The sequence below is a fragment of the Drosophila rhopaloa genome, unplaced genomic scaffold (genome assembly GCF_018152115.1).
Source record: "Drosophila rhopaloa isolate 14029-0021.01 unplaced genomic scaffold, ASM1815211v1 contig_115, whole genome shotgun sequence".
Taxonomy (NCBI): Eukaryota; Metazoa; Arthropoda; class Insecta; order Diptera; family Drosophilidae; genus Drosophila; species Drosophila rhopaloa.
The window spans coordinates 3,539,827-3,559,699 of NW_025334990.1; the positions used below are offsets into that span (position 1 = coordinate 3,539,827).

At 43.9% G+C, this 19,873-nt stretch overlaps 5 protein-coding genes across 6 annotated transcripts; 4 read left to right on the plus strand and 1 right to left on the minus strand.

The window, feature by feature from the left end:
* The first annotated feature begins 3,510 nt into the window (after positions 1–3,510).
* Positions 3,511–6,087, plus strand: LOC108043768. The gene is made up of 2 exons (XM_017122575.2): positions 3,511–3,616; positions 3,687–6,087. Exon 2 carries the CDS (start codon positions 3,690–3,692, stop codon positions 5,631–5,633), a length of 1,944 nt encoding a protein of 647 aa, XP_016978064.2. The 5' UTR covers positions 3,511–3,616; positions 3,687–3,689; the 3' UTR covers positions 5,634–6,087.
* Positions 6,088–6,461: 374 nt separating this feature from the next.
* Positions 6,462–7,572, plus strand: LOC108043763 (ribose-5-phosphate isomerase). The gene has a single exon (XM_017122571.2). It carries the CDS (start codon positions 6,667–6,669, stop codon positions 7,498–7,500), a length of 834 nt encoding a protein of 277 aa, XP_016978060.2. The 5' UTR covers positions 6,462–6,666; the 3' UTR covers positions 7,501–7,572.
* A 284-nt stretch (positions 7,573–7,856) lies between these two features.
* LOC108043764 (protein TEX261) lies at positions 7,857–9,143 on the minus strand. The gene is made up of 3 exons (XM_017122572.2): positions 8,966–9,143; positions 8,605–8,906; positions 7,857–8,171 (listed from the first exon to the last, which is right to left on the minus strand). Exons 1-3 carry the CDS (start codon positions 9,033–9,035, stop codon positions 7,947–7,949), a joined length of 597 nt encoding a protein of 198 aa, XP_016978061.1. The 5' UTR covers positions 9,036–9,143; the 3' UTR covers positions 7,857–7,946.
* A 324-nt stretch (positions 9,144–9,467) lies between these two features.
* Positions 9,468–16,526, plus strand: LOC108043762 (protein mahjong). 2 transcript variants are annotated; one of them, XM_017122569.2, is made up of 11 exons: positions 9,468–10,046; positions 10,111–10,261; positions 10,833–11,651; positions 11,709–11,981; positions 12,052–14,178; positions 14,251–14,371; positions 14,712–14,809; positions 14,872–15,234; positions 15,656–15,716; positions 15,770–15,985; positions 16,043–16,526. In XM_017122569.2, the coding sequence occupies exons 1-11, from the start codon at positions 9,631–9,633 to the stop codon at positions 16,045–16,047; spliced, it is 4,650 nt and encodes a 1,549-aa protein (XP_016978058.2). In that variant the 5' UTR covers positions 9,468–9,630; the 3' UTR covers positions 16,048–16,526. The 2 variants fall into 2 exon arrangements, with proteins under 2 accessions (XP_016978058.2, XP_016978059.2); XM_017122570.2 differs by having other exon boundaries at positions 15,782–15,985; positions 16,043–16,525.
* A 234-nt stretch (positions 16,527–16,760) lies between these two features.
* On the plus strand, positions 16,761–19,650 carry LOC108043766. Its single transcript, XM_017122574.2, has 3 exons — positions 16,761–17,460; positions 18,314–18,658; positions 18,717–19,650. The coding sequence occupies exons 1-3, from the start codon at positions 17,266–17,268 to the stop codon at positions 19,518–19,520; spliced, it is 1,344 nt and encodes a 447-aa protein (XP_016978063.1). The 5' UTR covers positions 16,761–17,265; the 3' UTR covers positions 19,521–19,650.
* Positions 19,651–19,873: the final 223 nt, after the last annotated feature.

Sequence of the window (19,873 nt, forward strand, 5' to 3'; positions counted from 1 at the left end):
TTCAATGAGGTTTAATTTGTATGTACTAAAAAAGGGTAAGGCTTAAGTGCACTCATTTTCATGTTTGGAGGAACTATTGTCAAGTAGATGTTGTTTTATTTTTTTTATTTATTAGCCATTAAATTTGCTTATATATTTGACTTCGATTAGAGCGGTAAAATCCTACTATATTTAAACCTAGTTTCATTGAAACAATTTTTTATTTGAAGTCTCTATTGAAATATTGCAATTGTTAAATAATAATTCAATGTTAAATTTAAGGCAATTTAAGTTATAAAGAAGATATAACAAATTAAAAAAAAATATTTATGGTGCATTATAAAATACAATGCTAGAAAATCTTATTTTATTTTGTGTTTATTTTTATAGCTCATATCCTTTACAGTTCTAAAAGAACACCTTTTTCCTGGTTGTGCGGTCAACTGTCGGCAGTGTTATAAATTGATTCGCCAGGCTTGTCTGCGGCCATTAATCTATTTCCCCGGCAGTGTGCCACGCCCCCAGTTGGATTTGTTGTTCATTGTTTAATGAATGGCAGGCAAATTTCGGCGCCTTTGTTTCGAGATAAAACCCTTTTGGGCGGATCGTTTTTTTTCGAGGGGATTTCTCTTTTATTTTCTTGTGGCGAACAAAACACAACTGATTATGGCGGCAGGCCTAGCTCAATAAAAGCGCCACTTGCTCGGATTAATTGAAAGCCAAAAGCGAGAGGCAGGCTTTTTGTTCACTTCAGTTGGGTTTTGGTTTTGGTTACGGTTTTGGGTGGGCTCTGGTTTTTTTTTTTGGATTATCCTGCGACCGCTCCTCCATCATCATTTGTCATTGTCATCTAACGGAGTGTGATGGCCCGCTCCATTTTGCAATAGATGAGATAAGAGCCAGCGCGGAAGAGGTCCTCTTCCTCGCCCCGATTTCGCTCAGTGCACTCGGCTGCACTTCCCGCCTGACTTTTGAGCGTGATTTTCTTTTCCTTGTGCATTCAGCGATGCGCTAATCAAATTATAAATCGTGCCCATTGGAAAGTCGTTCGATGCAGAGCCCCCGACAGTCGACATTGTCATCATCAGCATGGGCAATCATAACTCGCACAAAGGGAAATCCAGCCTGCATTTTCCTCCACCTTTCCCCACTTTTCCGACATTTTTTCAGCTCCTATTTAAGGTGCTGTGGGTCCATAATGGATGTCGGGGCAGCTGCATCTGGGTCGCAGGTCCATTTGCACTCTTCGCCCTTAACTCGCTCTTTTTTCAAATATTAATACCCCTCAGAGGGTATTTATTTTAAAGGCAATGATGTTCGCACGCTTAATTTGTCATTCTGCGGTAGAGGTGTTAATTGAAATTAATGTTTAAATATCGTAATGCTTTTAATATTGAATTTTACTTAAAATTTGGAATATGAATTTACCATATACCCCTTTAAATCATATTGGTTCTTAAAAAAAGGACAAATTTTCAGTTTTTGCCATGCTTGAAAACGAGTGTTTCGAAACGGACGACAAAAATTATTTTAATTTTCATTTAATTTAAAAATCATTTTGCTCCATAACAAGGTTTCGCATCGACATAAAACTCTTAACATAAAACAAAATTTTGATTCTAAAAATAAATATAAATATTTAAATAGCATTATAAGGATATTTAATATTTGTTATACTTGGTATGTTTAATGCCAGAAATCATAAGTTTATTAAGGTCAGGACTGGATCATTGCCATAGAAATATTAAGCTTGCAGGGTACCTTTACATTCAGGCCCCAAAAAAAAGAATTCCATTTGGTTTTTCTTATTTCTTTTATGTACATACATAGGTATGTATGTATGTATGTATAATGTTTTTCCACGAGTAATTGAGAAGGGCGCCGAGAAAGGGGAAGAAATGGGAGGCAGGTGTTGGCACGGAACATTTCACATGGGGCGCATTAAACAATGCCCATTTCTTTAATTAACAATTTGCATTTGCTGTGTTTCCCCGATTTTTTTTTGTTTCAGAACCCTCTGTGTTGCATTTAATTGTTGTTTACTTTGGGCCGCTTTTGTTTTATGTTCACTTGCAATAACAGAGCTCCGTTTTCAGTAATTCTACTAGGACTGGTGGGTATCGAATCCCCTACTGATCCTCTTTATAATCCCCCAAACTGATGGAATTTTCCTGCATTCGGCCGCCTTTGTGTAACATCTTTTTTGCTAATGACTCAAAACCCCATCCAATCATGCAAACTGCTTGGAACTTTGTTTGCGGCTTGGCCTCCGATTTTCCCCTCCGGCCGGAGATAGTAATTTATTTCTTAAAAAGTGAAATCCATTAACACAAATTCTTTGGCCCACTATCTTTTCACATCCCCCATCCTCGTCCTCGTCCTCTCGCTTTCTATATCTGTGTGTCTTCTCCTGACCATTCACGTGGCTCTCGTGTTCCGGTTTTCCAGCTTTTCCGCCTGCTGCTTGGCTAGAGAAAAATTGCAATCACCTTTGTGATTGTGTTTTGCCTTTCAGCTTTATCGCTTGGCATTCAACAGTTCTCGCTTTGTGCACTAAAAGTATTAAATTTCTTCAAATATTTTCGGTATATGTTTGTACATATGTACATATGTATTTAAGCATGCTTTTTTGTGCAACTATTGTGCATTCCATTTGTTTGGGACTCCCCTTTTCGACTTTGCTCATCGTCCGGAAATAAGGCACTCTTAAATGATTTTCTTTGCGTTTAGGGTATTATAGTGGCGAGTGATTTTATTTAAAAATATAATAACGTCCTTTTCATTTTTTTAGTTTTCTTTTCAAAACGAATTAAGAATCGGACTGAATTCTTAAATATTGGTCAGCTATTCGTCAATTTTATATACTAATTAAAATAAATAAAAACAAGAGAGAACGCCATAGTCGGGTGCCCCGACTATCAGATACCCGTTACTTAGGTAAAGGGAGTGCGAGGGAGATGGAGATAGAAACTTTGATCACGCATAACTTTTTAACGAATGGTCCGATTTGAAAAATTTATTCTACATTTCGATAGGTATTGATAAACACAATAAACCTGCATTTTTACTTTTCCGAAATATTTAAATTTTTAAAATCGTATATAAGCGATTGTGGGCGTTAAAGGGGGCGTGGCACCTTTTTGAAACAAACTTGCGCTGCGTAGGAACTCCTAGAATCTGCATGCAAAATGCCAATCTTCTAGCTTTTATGGTTTCCGAGATCTCAGCGTTCATACGGACGGACAGACGGACAGACAGACAGACGGACAGACGGACATGGCTATATCGACTCGGCTAGTGACCCTGATCAAGAATATATATACTTTATAGGGTCGGAAACGCTTCCTTCTAGCTGTTACATACTTTTGCACGAATACAATATACCCTTTTACTCTACGAGTAACGGGTATAAAAATAAAATGAAGGGTCTGTTTAGGCTTTTAGGGAATACCCCAACTATTAATACTGAATAAAGCTGGGAAGGCGTTAGCAGCTCCTTTTTAATGGAGAAGAGGAAGCATACATATGGTACGAGCGTCAGTTTGAAGTTCTCAGTTTGAGCGAATCTTTCAAAGTGATCGGGCGTAATTCTAGAGTATCATAACCATTTGCAGCAGCTTGAAGGGAATTCAATTGTGTAAGCAGATACTCAAAAAATGTGTCCAATTCGCATTAATTGAATTTTGTTTGTTTATTTTTGTTTGCAGGCCATGAAATTTCTGCTGGTTTTGTACGCACTTAGCGTGCTTACAACTCCCGCAAATGGAGGAGCGGTCCAGGAAACATTGGACATTATTCGGGTGATCCAAGAGGTGACCCACACCATCCTCAAGTCGTGGGATCTAATCGAAAAGCTGCCGGTGGCGGAGATCGCCGCGGGGGCCTTGATTTACGACAATCAGCGCGAGATGATGGAAAAGATTGAGGTGGTGAACGAGAATATCCGGAGTATGGAGCAGCAGCAGGCCAAGAACACCGCTCTGATCATGGAGACGCTGTTAAGGGAGATGCAGGACAAGTCCCAGATGCTTCACCGACTCAACCAGTTAAAGGACCTCACCAAGTATATTGATCTCCGCTACGAGCAACTGGAGGGCTACGAGCAGCACAAGGACTCACTGGAGCCGACCACACTGGTGAAATTCGCCAAGTGGAACGTGGATCCTGGCTCCAATTCGCTGCCCTGGTTGTTGAAACTACTTCACGACCTTCTTTACTCAGGTGACTCCTTGCTCTCGGGACTGACCGTCAGTTTTGAAACCTCTCCGGATCAAATGTGCCTGGCCAGGCAGTCCGCCCAGCAGTTCGCCTACCAGCTCTTCACCAAGGCAGCTTTCACGGAGCTGAAGGGTTACAGCATGATGGAGTTCTCCTGGATGGTGCTGCGCGAGTCCGGGCGTGGGAACTTCACCCAGGAGCTGGAACTGATGCGAGAGAACTACCAGAAACGCATTCAACATGCTCTGCAAGTACTCCAGAAGGTCGTCTCCAAAAGCAGCCGCCTCTACTGGCGCTGCGATCCCGGAGAAGATGGGCATGTGGAGGGCAAAACCTATGACCGCGTCACCCGCTTTCTGCAAGGCTTCGTGGAGAACGAGATAAACCTGAATGAGGGACAAAACTGCTGGGGCAGTTGCCCGGAGTACCATGACACCCGCTCGTTTGGTTGCTATCAACCGGAGGAGGAGTTCTGTGGCCAGCAACCCGCCTGCAAGGGCAGACTCTACAACTGCGACTTGGCCGAGTCGGATATGTCGATCTGCCTGTCCCCCAACAACTCCTCAAGGCGCTATAAGTACATTGCACTAAACAATAACGGTCACAACGAGGATTGTAATTCCGAGATCAGGGAGCCAGCCTCCTGGTCGAGATGGCTCGTTATGCGCTGCCACTACTGTTTCTGCCTGTGCGATGAACCAGGACCCTTGTCCGATCGCTACTTTAATCTGCGCGACTCCATGTCGGATTTTAAGCAGAACAAGGTTGTGACTGGAGTCAGGTTTGTGAAGAGCAACCGCGTCTTCCATCTGCAGCTGCAGCAGGCCGAACTCCTGTCCCGAGGATCTATCAATATCACCTCGCTAGAATGGCAACCTGTGGAAGCTTACAACGTGAGTGATGTGGACATTCGCGATGGCTACGACTTCCACACCTTGAGCGTGGACAGCCGAGCCTTCGATCTGGATGAGATCTCAGTCAACTCGACGGACCAAGTGGTGACCGGAGTGCGTTTCCGGATCTTCAACAAACACCTGAACCTGGAGGTACGCTTCAGTTTCTTTAATTTCTCCAACGGTATTTTGATCGAACCGCAGACGAAGAGCTATTGGCTGGGCAACGATAATTCCCATTTTGAGGGAATCAGAAAGAAAATGATTTTAAAGGAGAGTGATTTGCCCACTGCCTCTGATTTGCCTTCGCTACCGCTCTCCAAAGATAACCAGTTCTTGGAGTTTGTCAGCTCCAGTCAGCTGAAGGATGCTTCCCAGAACACTTTGCCTTTTGTGGATGTCCAGGAGGTGGTGCCTCATCCAGCAGTTCCGCTCGCAGGATTGGGAATATATTACAAAGGTCGTCCTGGTTACGGGGGTTTCCTTGCCCCCAAAGTGGTAACGTTCGATTTGACCAAAGTGGTTATGGACCCACGTACCTAAAAAAGTGGAAAGAACATAACTTGAAGAATTCATTTTTTATCAATATAAAACGAAATTTTGAATACTAAGGTTAATATTCCTAATAAGAAACATGTGCCAAAAGAAAGAAATATGTACATACATATGATTGAGTGGTAAAAAAAGTATAAGTAGTTTTGGTTCTTTTGTTTGCTAATATACGCAATTTATAAAAATAAAAACATTAAAAAGCTCTTATCTAATTGACAGTTAAAATTAAAGTTTTGACTAAATCAGAATCTTTCTTTGAATTTAACTGTGTTATTTAATTTAACCGAAAATAAGTTTGAGACACAAATAAACATTCAAGCTACTTACCAAAAATGTTATTTTTATTTTTCACAATCTGTAAAGAATCCGATTAGGTGAAGTATGTCTGTATTTTTTGGAAACATTACTCCTTTCTCTAAAATGTTTAATAAAAAAGTAAAACTTTCGATTGGTGTTTTTTATTTTTATATGAAAATTTTAGTCTTTGACATCTTAAAATACAAATTTTTTAAACATAAAATAATATACATATTTGAAAAAATTATATTTAAAATATACTTGTATTAAATAACCGTATTACTTTTTTTTTATAGAGGGTAATAAAGAAAATAATAATTTGAAAAGCTCTTACAAAAAAATAATATATATTTATTAAGATTTATTTTTAAGATTAAGATTCTGTGAGAAAAAAAAATTATTTAGTGTTTATAGTTGTAAGCTTAGTACCTTATCATGTTTCGATATTTTGGCTTTCTCTCTTTTAGTATGTCCGTGTGAAATATCAAAGGGGGCCAGGAGCTCCCGGACAATACTTAAAAACACTCCCTTTTTTATGACAACTACACTACACCCTTTGTAACCATTATTCTTAGTTGAAATAACTGACGTTTTCGCGCCCAAGCTAACAGTGCTGTTACCTTGGACGGCGCAACGGTGAGAAATCCCTAGCGCGTCACCCAAACCGCAGGCGGCTTGATCTCTGTGACATTGAAGTTGCGATTGAAAACCGAAAGCTGTTAACCACATGTTATCTGGGTTATTGCAAAGAGGCGGCCAGCGACCACAGCTCATCCAACATCTCGGTGAACAACTATTCCGCGGGGCACCCATACTCTACTCCCAAATCCGCAAGATGGATGACATTGCTTTAGACGCGGCCAAGAAAACAGCGGCCCGCACAGCCGTGGATCAATGGGTCACGGAGGATACGAAGATTCTGGGCATCGGTAGCGGCTCCACCGTCGTCTATGCTGTCCAGCGAATTGCGGAGCGCGTGTGGAAGGAGGGGGAGCTCACGGATCTCATCTGCGTGCCCTCGTCCTATCAGGCGCACCACTTGATCCTCGACTACAACCTGAACCTGGGCGATCTGGACAGGAACCCCAACATAGACGTGGCCATCGACGGGGCGGACGAGGTGGACCGGCACATGGTGCTGATCAAGGGTGGCGGTGGCTGCCTGCTCCAGGAGAAGGTGGTGGCCTCCTGCGCCAAGAACTTCATCGTAGTGGCCGACTACACGAAGAACTCCATTCGCTTGGGCGAGCAGTGGTGCCGCGGAGTTCCCATCGAGGTGGCCCCCATGGCCTATGTGCCCATCAAGCTCCACATCGAAGCGCTGTTCGGCGGAGAAGCCTCGCTGCGGATGGCCAAGGTCAAAGCGGGACCCATTGTCACGGATAATGGCAACTTCCTGCTGGACTGGAAGTTTATTGCCAACAGGGAGTACGACTGGGACGAGGTCAACAAGGCCATTACCATGATTCCCGGTGTTCTCGAGACGGGATTGTTTGTAAACATGGCCCAAAAGTGTTATTTCGGCATGGCCGATGGCAATGTCAAGGTCCAGAACAAGTAGTTTTTAGGGGTTTCGGAATAAAGTTTGATTATCCATTATATTTTGTTGAATAAATTTTGAGGTGCCATTGAAGCGCTTTTTTTGCATTTATCTATAATAATGATGTTCCTGAGAGGTGAAGATTTTCACAAATATAAATAAAGCTTGACTTTGTCTTTTGCATTGATAAACTTCTCTTAAACGTTGACCTATCCAGCATATAAGATAAATTTGCCAATAGTATATGACCTAAACGGTGACCCTATTAAAATTAAATTTCGTTTGTACAACTATCCATGATAAGAACAATTTATGAATCCTTATAATCAAACCGTAAAATATCTATTAGGTCCATTTTTAAATAAATCAATTGCGAATCTCATTGCATAAACGTAGTTTACATACGTTTTGTATACTTTTGTCTCGATTGCGGCTACAAAAATAAATAAACATTAAATAAACTACATCTAGAAGGCTTTCTTGGTCCGTCCAGGGAGCAGGGCCTCCTTTAGATACTGGAACAGGGAGAGCAGGCCCTGCTTCTTGTTTCGCGAGAAGTAATTGCTGACCATGTCCGGACTGAGCCGGCTCTGATCGTTGACGGTGGTGGGCAGGACGCTATCATTAGCACTGAGTGATACGAACAGGGCGAAGGGCACGATCCACATGCAGATGGTGAAGTAAGCTAGCACCTGAGGAAAATAATTGTATTAGTTAAATTAAGTTAACTTAATTTTATGGGAAATACTTCAAACTAATCCGCTTCTGCGGATACATGCATTTTATAGAAGACTATATCCATAGTTTTCCTTAATAAAAGCATCATTTATAAAAATGAAAGTAACATTTTTCCTTTTCTTTTGTACATAAAAATATGTGAATACAAAATAAAAAGATTAATTAATTAATTAATAATGTAATCTGTGCTGATTATCAACAACTATATACCGCAAATAATTAACCAGTGGTATATATTATAAGCTGTACATTTAAATAATAATTTAAAATCACACCCAGAAAGGGTAATAATTATCTACATAGGTAAAGTGTTCCCCCTCTGATGATTTATGCAACATATACGTTTTTCATATTTTTGAACCTTTGAAGCCCCTGACCGTCGCTCACCTGCGTAAAAGGCACATAAACGCTGGTGAAATGCTGGAAGGCCAGGAAGTGATTGACGAGCAGCATGGCCAAGGATCCCAGGAGTGGAAGGGAGAGCAGTCGCACGAAGGGAAATCCTCCCATGATCCCCAGATGGAAACCCTGTGCCACAAATCCGCATATTATAAGGCTCCACGGCAGGTCCTCGAAGAGCATCAACAGGATGTATACGAAGATCGTAAAGCTAATCAGAAAGAGGATGCACTTCCTCGCCGCCGACGTGTATTCCTCCGCCAATTCCGCCAGGTAATACAGGCCAGCCACTAGAAAAACAATTGCAGACGTTGCAGTCAGGCCAACACATCGGGTAAGTACATCTCACCTATGGATAATGTCAGGAAAACGATCTGTATGCCCAGGGAAATCCACCCTAGTATATAGAGGAAAGCCATGATGAGTACTTCAACCGAATTTGAAAGATATATACGTAGATATTTACGGCTAATCGGCCGACAAAACAAAACAATCCGATTAGTGTGGCTTATTGCAGGAATCGGAAAACCCCCACACTCTTAGTTTGGTATTTTTCGGTCGCGACTTTTCTCGCACATTCGAGAACGGTCTTACTACTTTGTGCGAAACAAATTGAGCGCGCCTTTTTTCACTCGTGGGAAAAAGGATTAAAGTGTAAACTCAATTAAGGATAATGTAAGGAAAGGGATTGTATGCTCTCGAATATGTAAGCCAATGTACATTAAGGATGTATATATCTGTAATTTATAAATAAACGGATAATTGTCGGGCACAAACAAAACAGATTTGGTGTGTCAGCTGAAAATATCAGTTTTGCTTTGGTATTTTTGGCATCAGGCTTTTCTGGCCTGTTGCCAGCGGTCACACTACTTCGTGCGAAAAGTTCGAGCGCGTGGTATTTTATGCCGCACGCTTTATTTCGCCACTGGGAGAAGGTTTTGGAGTGTCTAGTTACTAACTAAGAGTGCGTCTGCTACTAGTGCTAGTGCACCCGAGTCCGGGTAATATATTTCAATGTCTGAGGGCAGTGGAAGCGAAAATGCAGCCGGAGCAGAGGCTGCAGCAGAGGCGTCGACTGAGGCATCAGCAGAGGCTGCGACGGAGGCAGCGCTGATGGCAGAGGCGGTGGCAGTGGCTTACCAAAGCGAAGATGAAGAGGCACAGGCCGAGGAGGACCAGGATGCAGCCGGAGATCAGGAGGATGAGCCCGCCGAACAGCAGGACGAGGGGGAACCGGAGGCTGAGGATGACGCCGAGGCAGAAGGCGATGCCATGAGTGTGGAAAACGAAAGCGAAAGCGGTGGAAATCCGGAAGAAACTGCTGCCGCCGACAGACGCCAGGCCACCAAAAAAGAGCTCACCCAGATCATCGACAAGTGGGAGCAGCAGCAGACCCAGAATGGCTACGACCCAGTGCCAACTCTGAGAAGGTAAGAAAGCTATACAATACCAACCCGTTAACTCCTCTAACTCAAACCTGCTTGGTTTTCTTAGCCTGGCTGAGATCTTTGAGCGGGAGAAGGACGTATACCGGCGCAAGGACCCGGATCCGTTGGATTCGCGACATCCATATAGAGCCGATCCCAGCTGCCAGTACGGACTACTACTGAAGTTGCTCTTTCGCAAGGACACCTTTATGAGCAAAGTAAGACAGGGGTCTTAATATCTAAAGATATTCCATATTACTAGCCATTACTAGCAAAGCCATTTAGGCCAAATCACTTCAAGTTGATAAATCTAAGGATTTTGCAATTAAACTCTGAAAAATTCCATTTAACTAACTTAATTAACATTTGGTCACAAGTAAAAAATCGGTTTTAAACAAATTGGTTTTTAATGCCCATTATTTTTATTAGACTGACACTTAAATTGGATTGTTATAGGGTTTTTACTGAAAGATTTTGTAAATTTTTTTTTGTTTTTGAAGAAAATATAAGACTAATATTTCAAGAACATAGACAGCCAAAGAAGGCATCAAACTTTAAACAATATTTTTTTTTCTTCAAAACTCTTACATTATAAATAAATAACTATTCGTAGGCACCTATTAATATTTTTGAAAAACAATATTAATGCAAAACATCAACGAGAAATTAAGCATACAAATAATTAAGTTGTTTCAACGGTTTCATCATATAATTCTTATAACTGATTTCTAACTTAAGCTGCTCCATTACTGCACCTACTTATTAAAATGTACTATTTTGCCCCATTAGCTACTCAACGATTACTTGCGAGAGAATTACTTTAGTCGCCAGAACGTCAGCCGTAGTTCACTAGAACTTAACATCCTGGCATGTCGCCTCATCCTGGAGATAATGCCAGGCATGGAGACTTCAGCAGTATTCCAGACCGCCGAAGGTGATGGAACCATCAACCGTATCTACTCCTGGGCGGAGGACAGCATCGAACCCCTCCAAAGCTATGCCACCGGACTTTTGGCCGAAGCCATGGAAGTGAGCGACATTGCCATTAATTTCCGAGATCAGAACATGCGCTTGGTACCCAAGATGATCAAGCGCCTGCACATGCTGCTGGCCATCAGTAAGAGCGCTGCTCCCGATGTCAATAACTCGCAGCACAACCAATCGGCAGACAGCAGTGTAGGGGGAATGCTTAGTTGGGTGGCCTGTGCCAGCAATGCCTCTGCACCGCAGTCACCGCAGCACAACGGCAGTGGCATGGGAGCCAGTTCATCGCAGCATGGCGACGCTTCTAATATGTCGATTCTCTTCGAGAACAGCAGGGATGCTTTTTCCGTTTCCCGCTACTACAAACGGATGTACATCCCACTGCATCCGCCCACGGCGGACACCAGCCAAATGCTAATCATGCGCTTCCTGACCAGCCTGGGCGAATATCAAGAGTTCCTAGCCATGGCCTTCGAGAACAATGTGATGCAGCTGATTTTTGGCTACCTGGAGAATTTGGATCGCCGGGACACTTGTTTGGCCTACGAAGTGCTGAAATATCTGGCTTCTCTTCTTTGTCACAAGAAGTTTGCTTTAGAATTTATTTCACACGGCGGACTGGAGGTCAGTGAATCTTAATACCTGAATGATTAGTTATTTAATATTTTGTTTTTCCTATAGCTATTGTTAAAGGTGCCACGACCCAGTTTGGCCACCACGGGTGTGTCTATCGCCGTGTACTACCTAGCATACTGCGAGGACGCAATGGAGCGCATATGCAGTATGCAACGTCCTCTCATTTCGGAGCTGGTGCGCTACGCACTTTGGATCCTGGGTCGTTGCCATGATTCCTCCAAGTGCCATGCCACTATGTTCTTCAGTCTGAGCTTCCAGTTTAAGGTCATTTTGGAGGAGTTTGATGCCCAGGATGGGTTAAGAAAGCTCTACAATGTGGTAAGTGTACTTTAAATTATAGTAATTTCTCCTCATACTAATTACTTAATTTTCCACTGGTGTCTTATAGATTTCCGTGCTCAAGATCCTTGATCCGAGCCACAACGACAGCGACAATGACTCGGATATAAACGAAGACGTAGAGTGTGCTTCCCGGCAAATGGTGCGCCACGTCTGTGTAGCGCTCAAGAGGTACATGGAGGCGCACTTTTTCTACAAGTACAACAGCTTCCTGTGCCAGCACAACGCGGCATCCTCGTCGCCATCTTCGGCACACTTCTTTAGCCAGAATCCCACAGTTGCGGCCAAGCTGAACTTCGACCAATTGCACGACCAGATTCGCACTCTCCAGGAGCATACCTCGATCCGGGCGCACTGGCAACCGGTAGATCAGCTGATGAAGCTCGGCGGAATCACCATGCTCCTCAGGATCATCGGCTTCAGCTACGATTGGGTGAACAGCGGGCGCTCTGAGACTGTGCGTTCGGCTCTGGACGTGCTCAGTGTTTGCTGCATTATCCCTCGGGTTTATGTGGTGCTCTGCGAGCGTCTGCTGATGCTGGACAAGTCCACCACCTCGGGATTCTGTTCGGTACTGGGAGCTGCTGCTGGAGAGATCACCTCGGATGCGGAGGTGCTCAAGTCGGCACTGGCGGTGCTGTGCCACTGCGTCTGCTCTCCTATTATCCGCAAGGATAGCGGCACTAGCTTGATTAAATTCGGTAATTCCTCCAGAAAGAACAAAGCCAACCACAAGTATGCCGAGGAGCTAATTGAGCGAGTATGGGAGTCTGTGTGCTCCAACAACGGAATCGTAGTTCTGCTCTCACTGATGCAGACCAAAGGACCTATTACGGATGCGGACTGCATCCGAGGAATGGCCTGTAGAGCCCTGGCGGGACTAGCGCGGTCGGATCGTGTCCGGCAGATCGTCAGCAAACTTCCCCTATTCGCCAGTGGACAACTCCAGACTCTGATGCGGGATCCCATCCTTCAGGAGAAGCGCGCCGAACACGTGATCTTCCAGAAGTACGCCTTAGAGCTGCTCGAACGAGTGTCCGGCAAAACCAAGCCGCTGAACAATCCACTTGATCCGTCGCTCTCCAACATGCACAAAGCCAATGTGATTGCCCAGACGCGCATCCAGTACAACAAGCAGCAGTTGTACCAGCTCATCTTCGAACACCTGGAAAGCAATGGTCTTCCCCAAACCGCCCAAATGCTGCAGCGCGAAGTGGGACTTCCGCTGCAGACACCTACCACTCGTAGCTTCCATCAGTCACCTTTCGACTACAAATCACTTCCTAGTGGGAGCGGGTCTTTGTCCAGAAATCGCCTGCGGAGCCGCATGCAGGATGTGAATGCAGCGATAATGGCCAGCGGAGACCTAAACAGAAGCTTCGGCGAGGACTCATCACCAGCTGGAGGAGCAGGCAGTAGCAACGCTGTAGAAGGAGTCAGTATACCCAACTTTGGATGTCTTAACACGACTCAGACGCCCATAAAAATCAGAAGAACGGACCGGAACTCGGTGAGCCGGTCGATTCAAAAGCAAATGATGGAGCCCGGTGGCATGTCGGTGGGTCTTCCAGATGAAGCACAATTTCACCCTAAGAGGATTACCCTAAATACCATCGTAACGGAATACCTCACCAACCAACACTCGCTGTGCAACAATCCTGTGACCACCTGCCCGCAGTTTGATCTGTACGAGCCGCACAAGTGTCCGGATCCAAAGCCCAGTCGACTGTTGAGCTCCAATTACAACTTGACCAGCAGACATGCCCGTACTCAAGCGGGATTCAATACTGGACGTTTTGACCGACGCTATGTGCACACGCACTTTTCGCCATGGCGCAGCATTCGGTCGGCGGACTACGAGGATCTTGAGTTCACCTGCTGCGACTTGGTGGGCAAGTATATCATCGTGGGCACACAGCAGGGCGACGGACGAGTGTTCAACATGAACGACGGCGTGGAGCAATTCTTCTCCAACTGCCACAACTTCAGCGTGGATGCCATTAAGGCAAACAGAGCTGGGGATCTAGTGATTACGTCGAGCTTCTGGCGCACGCCAACCAGCATTCTGTGGTCCATTGCGGACGATGAGTTTAAGCTGAAGCTGCGCCTTCCCGATGTGACCTACTGTGAGTTTAGTCAGACGGCGCAGGATCGCCTCCTGGGCACACAGAATGAGGTTTGTTTCGAGTTAATAGGAAGATTTAAATCTCATTGATAAATGAATTAATATTTTTCATTTGGTTTGCAGTGCGCAACGCTCTTTGACATCAACACCGGCTCCAAGGTGGCCTCTTTCACGCCAACTATACCTAATCTATACACAAAAAATCGGGCCACTCTTTGCCGAACCGATGAGCTGATTTTGTCGGGTAAATAAATAAAGTATTGTAGTTTGTCTTCGTTAAGCTGTTTATCTAAATATACATTTTATCATTTTCAAACATTTTAACATCATCTAAAAACTATTTAAAATATGTAACTTAAATTAGCTTAAAAAATTGTTGAAATATATTTAAATGGAATTCATAATTCTAGTTATCGTTCGCATGTAAATAGTGTAATAGCGCACCAGTTCACGAAATTTATTTAAATCTTATATATTTATAGCAAATAAGTCTTTATTTATAAAAATGTCGATGTTGGTTTCCTTAGCAGAATTTAATGTATTTTATTGCAGTGTTATAATAATATAATAAATATATTTTTTAGATGGCGTTCTTTGGGATGTGCGCTCCGGAAAGGAAATCCACAAGTTCGATAAGTTCAATCAGTGCATATCGGGCGTCTTCCATCCAAATTGCCTGGAGGTAAGGTTCAGTTATGCGATATAGCCATCACTTCCATACTAATACTCTAACGACCAAAATAGATAATCGCGAACACCGAGGTGTGGGATCTGCGCACCTTCCATCTGCTGCAGACAGTGCCGGTGTTGGATCAGCGAAACTGCACCTTCTCCCCGATGCACGTGATATACGGAGCTAGTTTGGGGGCGGATAGGGACCATGACATGGAGACGACCACGTACGACACCAGCTTCAATGTGCTGGACGCCTACGACTACTCAAGCATTGCGACCATTGACGTGAAGCGCAACATCAACGATCTGAGCGTCAGCGCCAACGGGAGCCTGATCGCAGTGGTCGAGGACTACAGCGGTTACGAGTCAAAGCAGGAGACCTACGTGAAGATCTACGCAGTGGGCGTAAAGAAGAGCGAGCGGTCGGAAGAGGTGCGTGCGGTTAAGGAGCTGGCCAGCGAGGTGGCGGACGCAGTTGCGCCGGCGCCGGCAAATGCCAACGATGTTGGCGGTGCTTCGTTGCTTCGCGTCTTTGAGGAAGTACCGGCACGCCCACAGCCGGGGGAGAACGCGGCGCCCGCCGCCCCCAACGAATTTGTGGAGGAGCAGCCCCGCCGGCTAAGTCCCGCCCTGAACGCAAGTCCGAATCTTTCTCGCCAACATGCACCCAACAGCTCAATTGTTGGGGTGCGACGGCGGGCACGTACACTGGGTGGCAATGGCAGTGGCACCGGGAATGGGAATCTGAATCTAAATGGCGGTGGCGGAGTCGGAATCGGCGCTGCCATCGATTTGAGAACCCTCATGCGGCGGATGGATGATATTGAACTAAATATTATGTCTATGCTTGCAGGAAGATGATGAGGAGGTGCCCGAATCTGATGAGGACGGTTCGGATACGGGCTCCGAGAACAGTAAGTTACCTTTGAGTCATTAAACTAAGTTCCTTAATAGCCTCATCCCGTAGCATTTGGTCTAGGTCCGAATTTCATGGGATTCCCGCTGCTGCGCAACCTTAACGGCTCGGACAACGATGACGGGGACCTCGATGAAGACGACGACGACGGAGATCTGCTGGACTCCGATGATGATGACATGGACGACGACGACGGAAGCGACAATGGCGACGACACAGGTGACTTTGAAGATGTCCTCGAATACTTTGCCAGAAGCAGCTCAGACGGTAACTCAAGATCCCTAGACTCTGTTCGTGTACGACTTGTATTTTCTCCACCCCTAGATTGAGCCCACTCCTCCTCCACACCACCAACACAACTGCTCCTCCACCGATCCACCACTGCTCCATTGTTCTCCCAATGTCTCTTCTCGTGTCGTTTGATCCTCTTTGTTGTCCGCAGCGCGCCCCGAGGGATGAGATCAACAATCGTCGATAGTTTTAGTGATTTAGACAGTAAGCTGTTACATTTAGATTGTTATTTTTGAATTTTGTACAAATCAAATACGAATGCCGCAGGAAAGCATTATAGCCAGCAAAAGATTGTTAATGGGATCGCATGATGAATACCGACTGTGAGAATTAAATATGTAAATTGTCCAACAATTTCCACTTGTACAAACATAAATAAGAATTGTATACTTTTGCTATTAAAGAAAAATAAATGATCTTGTTAGAATCAAATGTTGACTGTATGCTGTAAAACCCTAGAACCAATTTCCAATTTTTGTATAATTTTAAGCCCTACTTTTTAACAACACATTTGTCTTTATTTAATTTAAACCATTGCAGGCTTTTCTTGCTTCATAAAAAATTAAATATTTCGTTTTGGAAATTCATAAAATGCATTTCTACTTGTATTTTTTTTTAAGTTATCATATGGAGCATAAATTCAAGCAAATTGATAACTACATTTATTTGTTTTAAAAACATTTAATTTAACTGGAAGTTATCTTGATAGACGATATTTTGTATTTAAAGTTCAGGATATTATTAATTCAGAGTCGAATTGAAAAAAGTAAGGTAGATCATTTTTGTTTTTAAAATTGTCTACAAAACATATTCTGTATTAAGCAGATTGATTCACCCTAATATTCACGCGTAGCATAGAGTCACTGGTGTTACACATTTGGTTTGGAGTTTGAGTCGAATGCTTGCTAGTCGTTGCTCGATTATCTTATCGCCGAATGTGGACTCCAAGTTGGGAAGCGAATTCCTCCCTTCAGTCGTTACTCACTAACTGGCATTGCGGTGACGTTAATACGGATCGGCTCTCACCGAAAATCGAAGTAAATCTCGACCGAATCCTTCATCAGTAGATAAATATGGTGATACTCGGGCGTTCGTTGTGTGATTGCTCGGCGGTCAAGTTTAATGCGTTTGAATAGGCCGTCGCTCAGTTGTCATTTTAAAATTTCAAATTTAGTTACGACTTGTCCACCGACGTGTGCTGATCGACGGCTCCGGCGCAATTGAATCCAAGAACTCTGGTCACTGGAACTGCGGAAATGTTTATGCAAGCCAACATCATCGGATGCCTAACCTTGCTGGTGACTCTGGGCACGGCTTTTAAGGAGCACCCGCACTTCTGCATCGAGACGGAACCGCTGCTCCTGTCGCACATCGATCGACATGTGGTTATCCCCAGCGAGAAGGATCTGCAGTGTCATATTAAGGCCACCACGTTGACCCAAAACGAGAAGGTGAATCATTAGCATATGGGAATACCGAATGATAAGCTATTCAACACACCATTCGGTAAACAAATTTGTAAATAGCAAGTTTAGCACAAAGTATCTACTATTGTAAACTATGTGGAAGACCATTTTGGTTGATTATAATATTCAAAGTTATACAAGTTTTAATAATATTTTTCTAGTGCTAATCACTATATCTTGGGTTCATTTTATAAAATAATTTTCCTAGACCCTTTTTTAATTTTATCGGTATCTGTGCTTTGCGAAGACTAAATATAATTGTTGCTGATCTAACTTGTATTCAAGCAGTATCTTTTAAAGGTTTTGTTTTATAATCATGTAACAAGTTACTCATATTTTTTTTTAAATATTTCTTGGTGATAATTTGTTATTTTGTCTGTCTGCCAGAAATAAATATAAATAACATTAATTGCCAAATTTTGTAAGCAAATCACTTTGAAAACTAACAATTCTAAACATAATTAAATGTTTTAAGCATTTTCAATTTATTGTATATGTTGTATGGTAGATAAAATATTTTCCTTTTTAGTAAAGAGTGACCCCATTTATATGAAAATTCCCTGCCTTAAATGGTGACATCTGTTTCGTCTAAACGGGTTTGTCTCATCGACATCCTTAAGTGATAAATCCAATGCCGATGCGAGCCATAAATTATTCGTGTGCCACCTTCGAGTGGTTGATATTCCAAATTGAATTAGCTTGACGATAAAGAAACAGACAAAGTGTCCATCGTAGCTGAGGAAGATAATACCGGCGGGCACGAGATAAGCCGAAGAATGGGGGCTACTGACGAACTTGTGCTTGTTTCCCGTCTAAAATTTTATCTGGCTTTTTGCAGGCGGTCCTCGTGGACACCCTGTGTGCGGATCATGGTTCCACGACGGTCAAGCGGGACAACCACCACTTTCTCCGGCTGCACAACGGTGAGCTGAGGGGACGGGGTGCCCAGTCGGAGGTGTGTGCCAATGGAGCTAATTCGGTTCTGGCCTGGGTCCCATACGACATGGTGCTTCGGAACTATGCTGCCGAGCTGAATCCCAAGGAGCGGCTGACATACATTGCCAAGGCCACGAACGTGGAGCGTGAGAAGACGGAGCTCTGTCACTTCCCTCACACGGATTTGGTCAATGCCGTGACGGACAATCTGTTCACCTGCGTGGTGATGATATTCGGCGATAACTTTGTGAGTTTCTCGAGGAGATGGTGCCGTAGGTTTACTGAAACAATTGAAATCATTGCAGTACGGTCTGGAGGACAACATCAATGTGCTAGTGGAGCTGGAACCACTCATGTACCATCTGAGAAACATCACCTACCTGCCGTGGCGCAATGTTTCCAATAGCTACAAGATGCACTTGGGCGACAGTGTGCTCCGCAATCCCAGTGGCGAACGGAAGCCCATCTACGGTAGCCTGAACTACGAATTTGTGGAGAAGATCCTCGTAAACATGACTAGTGTTTACCAGGATAAAAAGCTGGCCAGGCTGCCACTTCTCTTCGAGCACCGTAGCTCTGTCCTCGAGTTGGACTCGGATGGAGTTGGTGGTCTGGATGTGGCGGAGAAGGCCTATTTCGGACGCAGCATGGATCCCAGGAGCGAGGTGAAGGTGCAGGTGATTGGCCAGTGGGTGGACCAGCATCGGGAGTTTGGAGCTGATATATACGAGTATTACGGTCACGGGTTGAGGCGCTATAGACAACCTTTAGCCGGAGCCCAGCTCACTTTTGTCCGGATCGACAATACGGAGCCGGCTTTCATGGCCCCGGAATCAAATAATCTGGCCAAGGCCTCGCTTTTCCGAGACCATAAGACTGACAAGCTGAAGGAGGATCCCTCGGGCAACTTCACCGAGTGGGAAAACGCCCAGGAGGAGGATTTCGATGAGGATGAACCGGGTTTCTACGGGTGGTTTGTGGTGATTTCACTGCTTTTGGCCCTCGCCGTAATCCTGGGTATCTACCTAGTAGTACGAACCCACAGCAGGAGGAACAAGCAGCGGCAGATGTACGACCTCGCTAATACGAATGTGGCACCACCAGCCTAAAAAATTACCATTATCCTTAAGTTTTGTAAATCCGAAAAAACACAGTTCAACAGGTGTTTGTACTCCGAAATGTCAGTTATAATAAACGGGTTGGCAGCACCACTGCCAAGTCCTTAAATTTTGTTTTAAATTTGTGTGTCAAGTTAAATAGGATTTCATTCTTGTAAAATGTTGGGTGGAGTGCGAAAAAATTATTAAAGTGAAAAATGATATATATATAGTGAAATTAAATGTAAGCACAGTAAGGATTGCCCCAAAAAACCCTCAAAAAACGTAGTTTGCGAAACATAATGCAAATGAATTAACAAGAAAAGGTAAGACTAATAAAAAACTGAAGCTAACCATACCCGAAC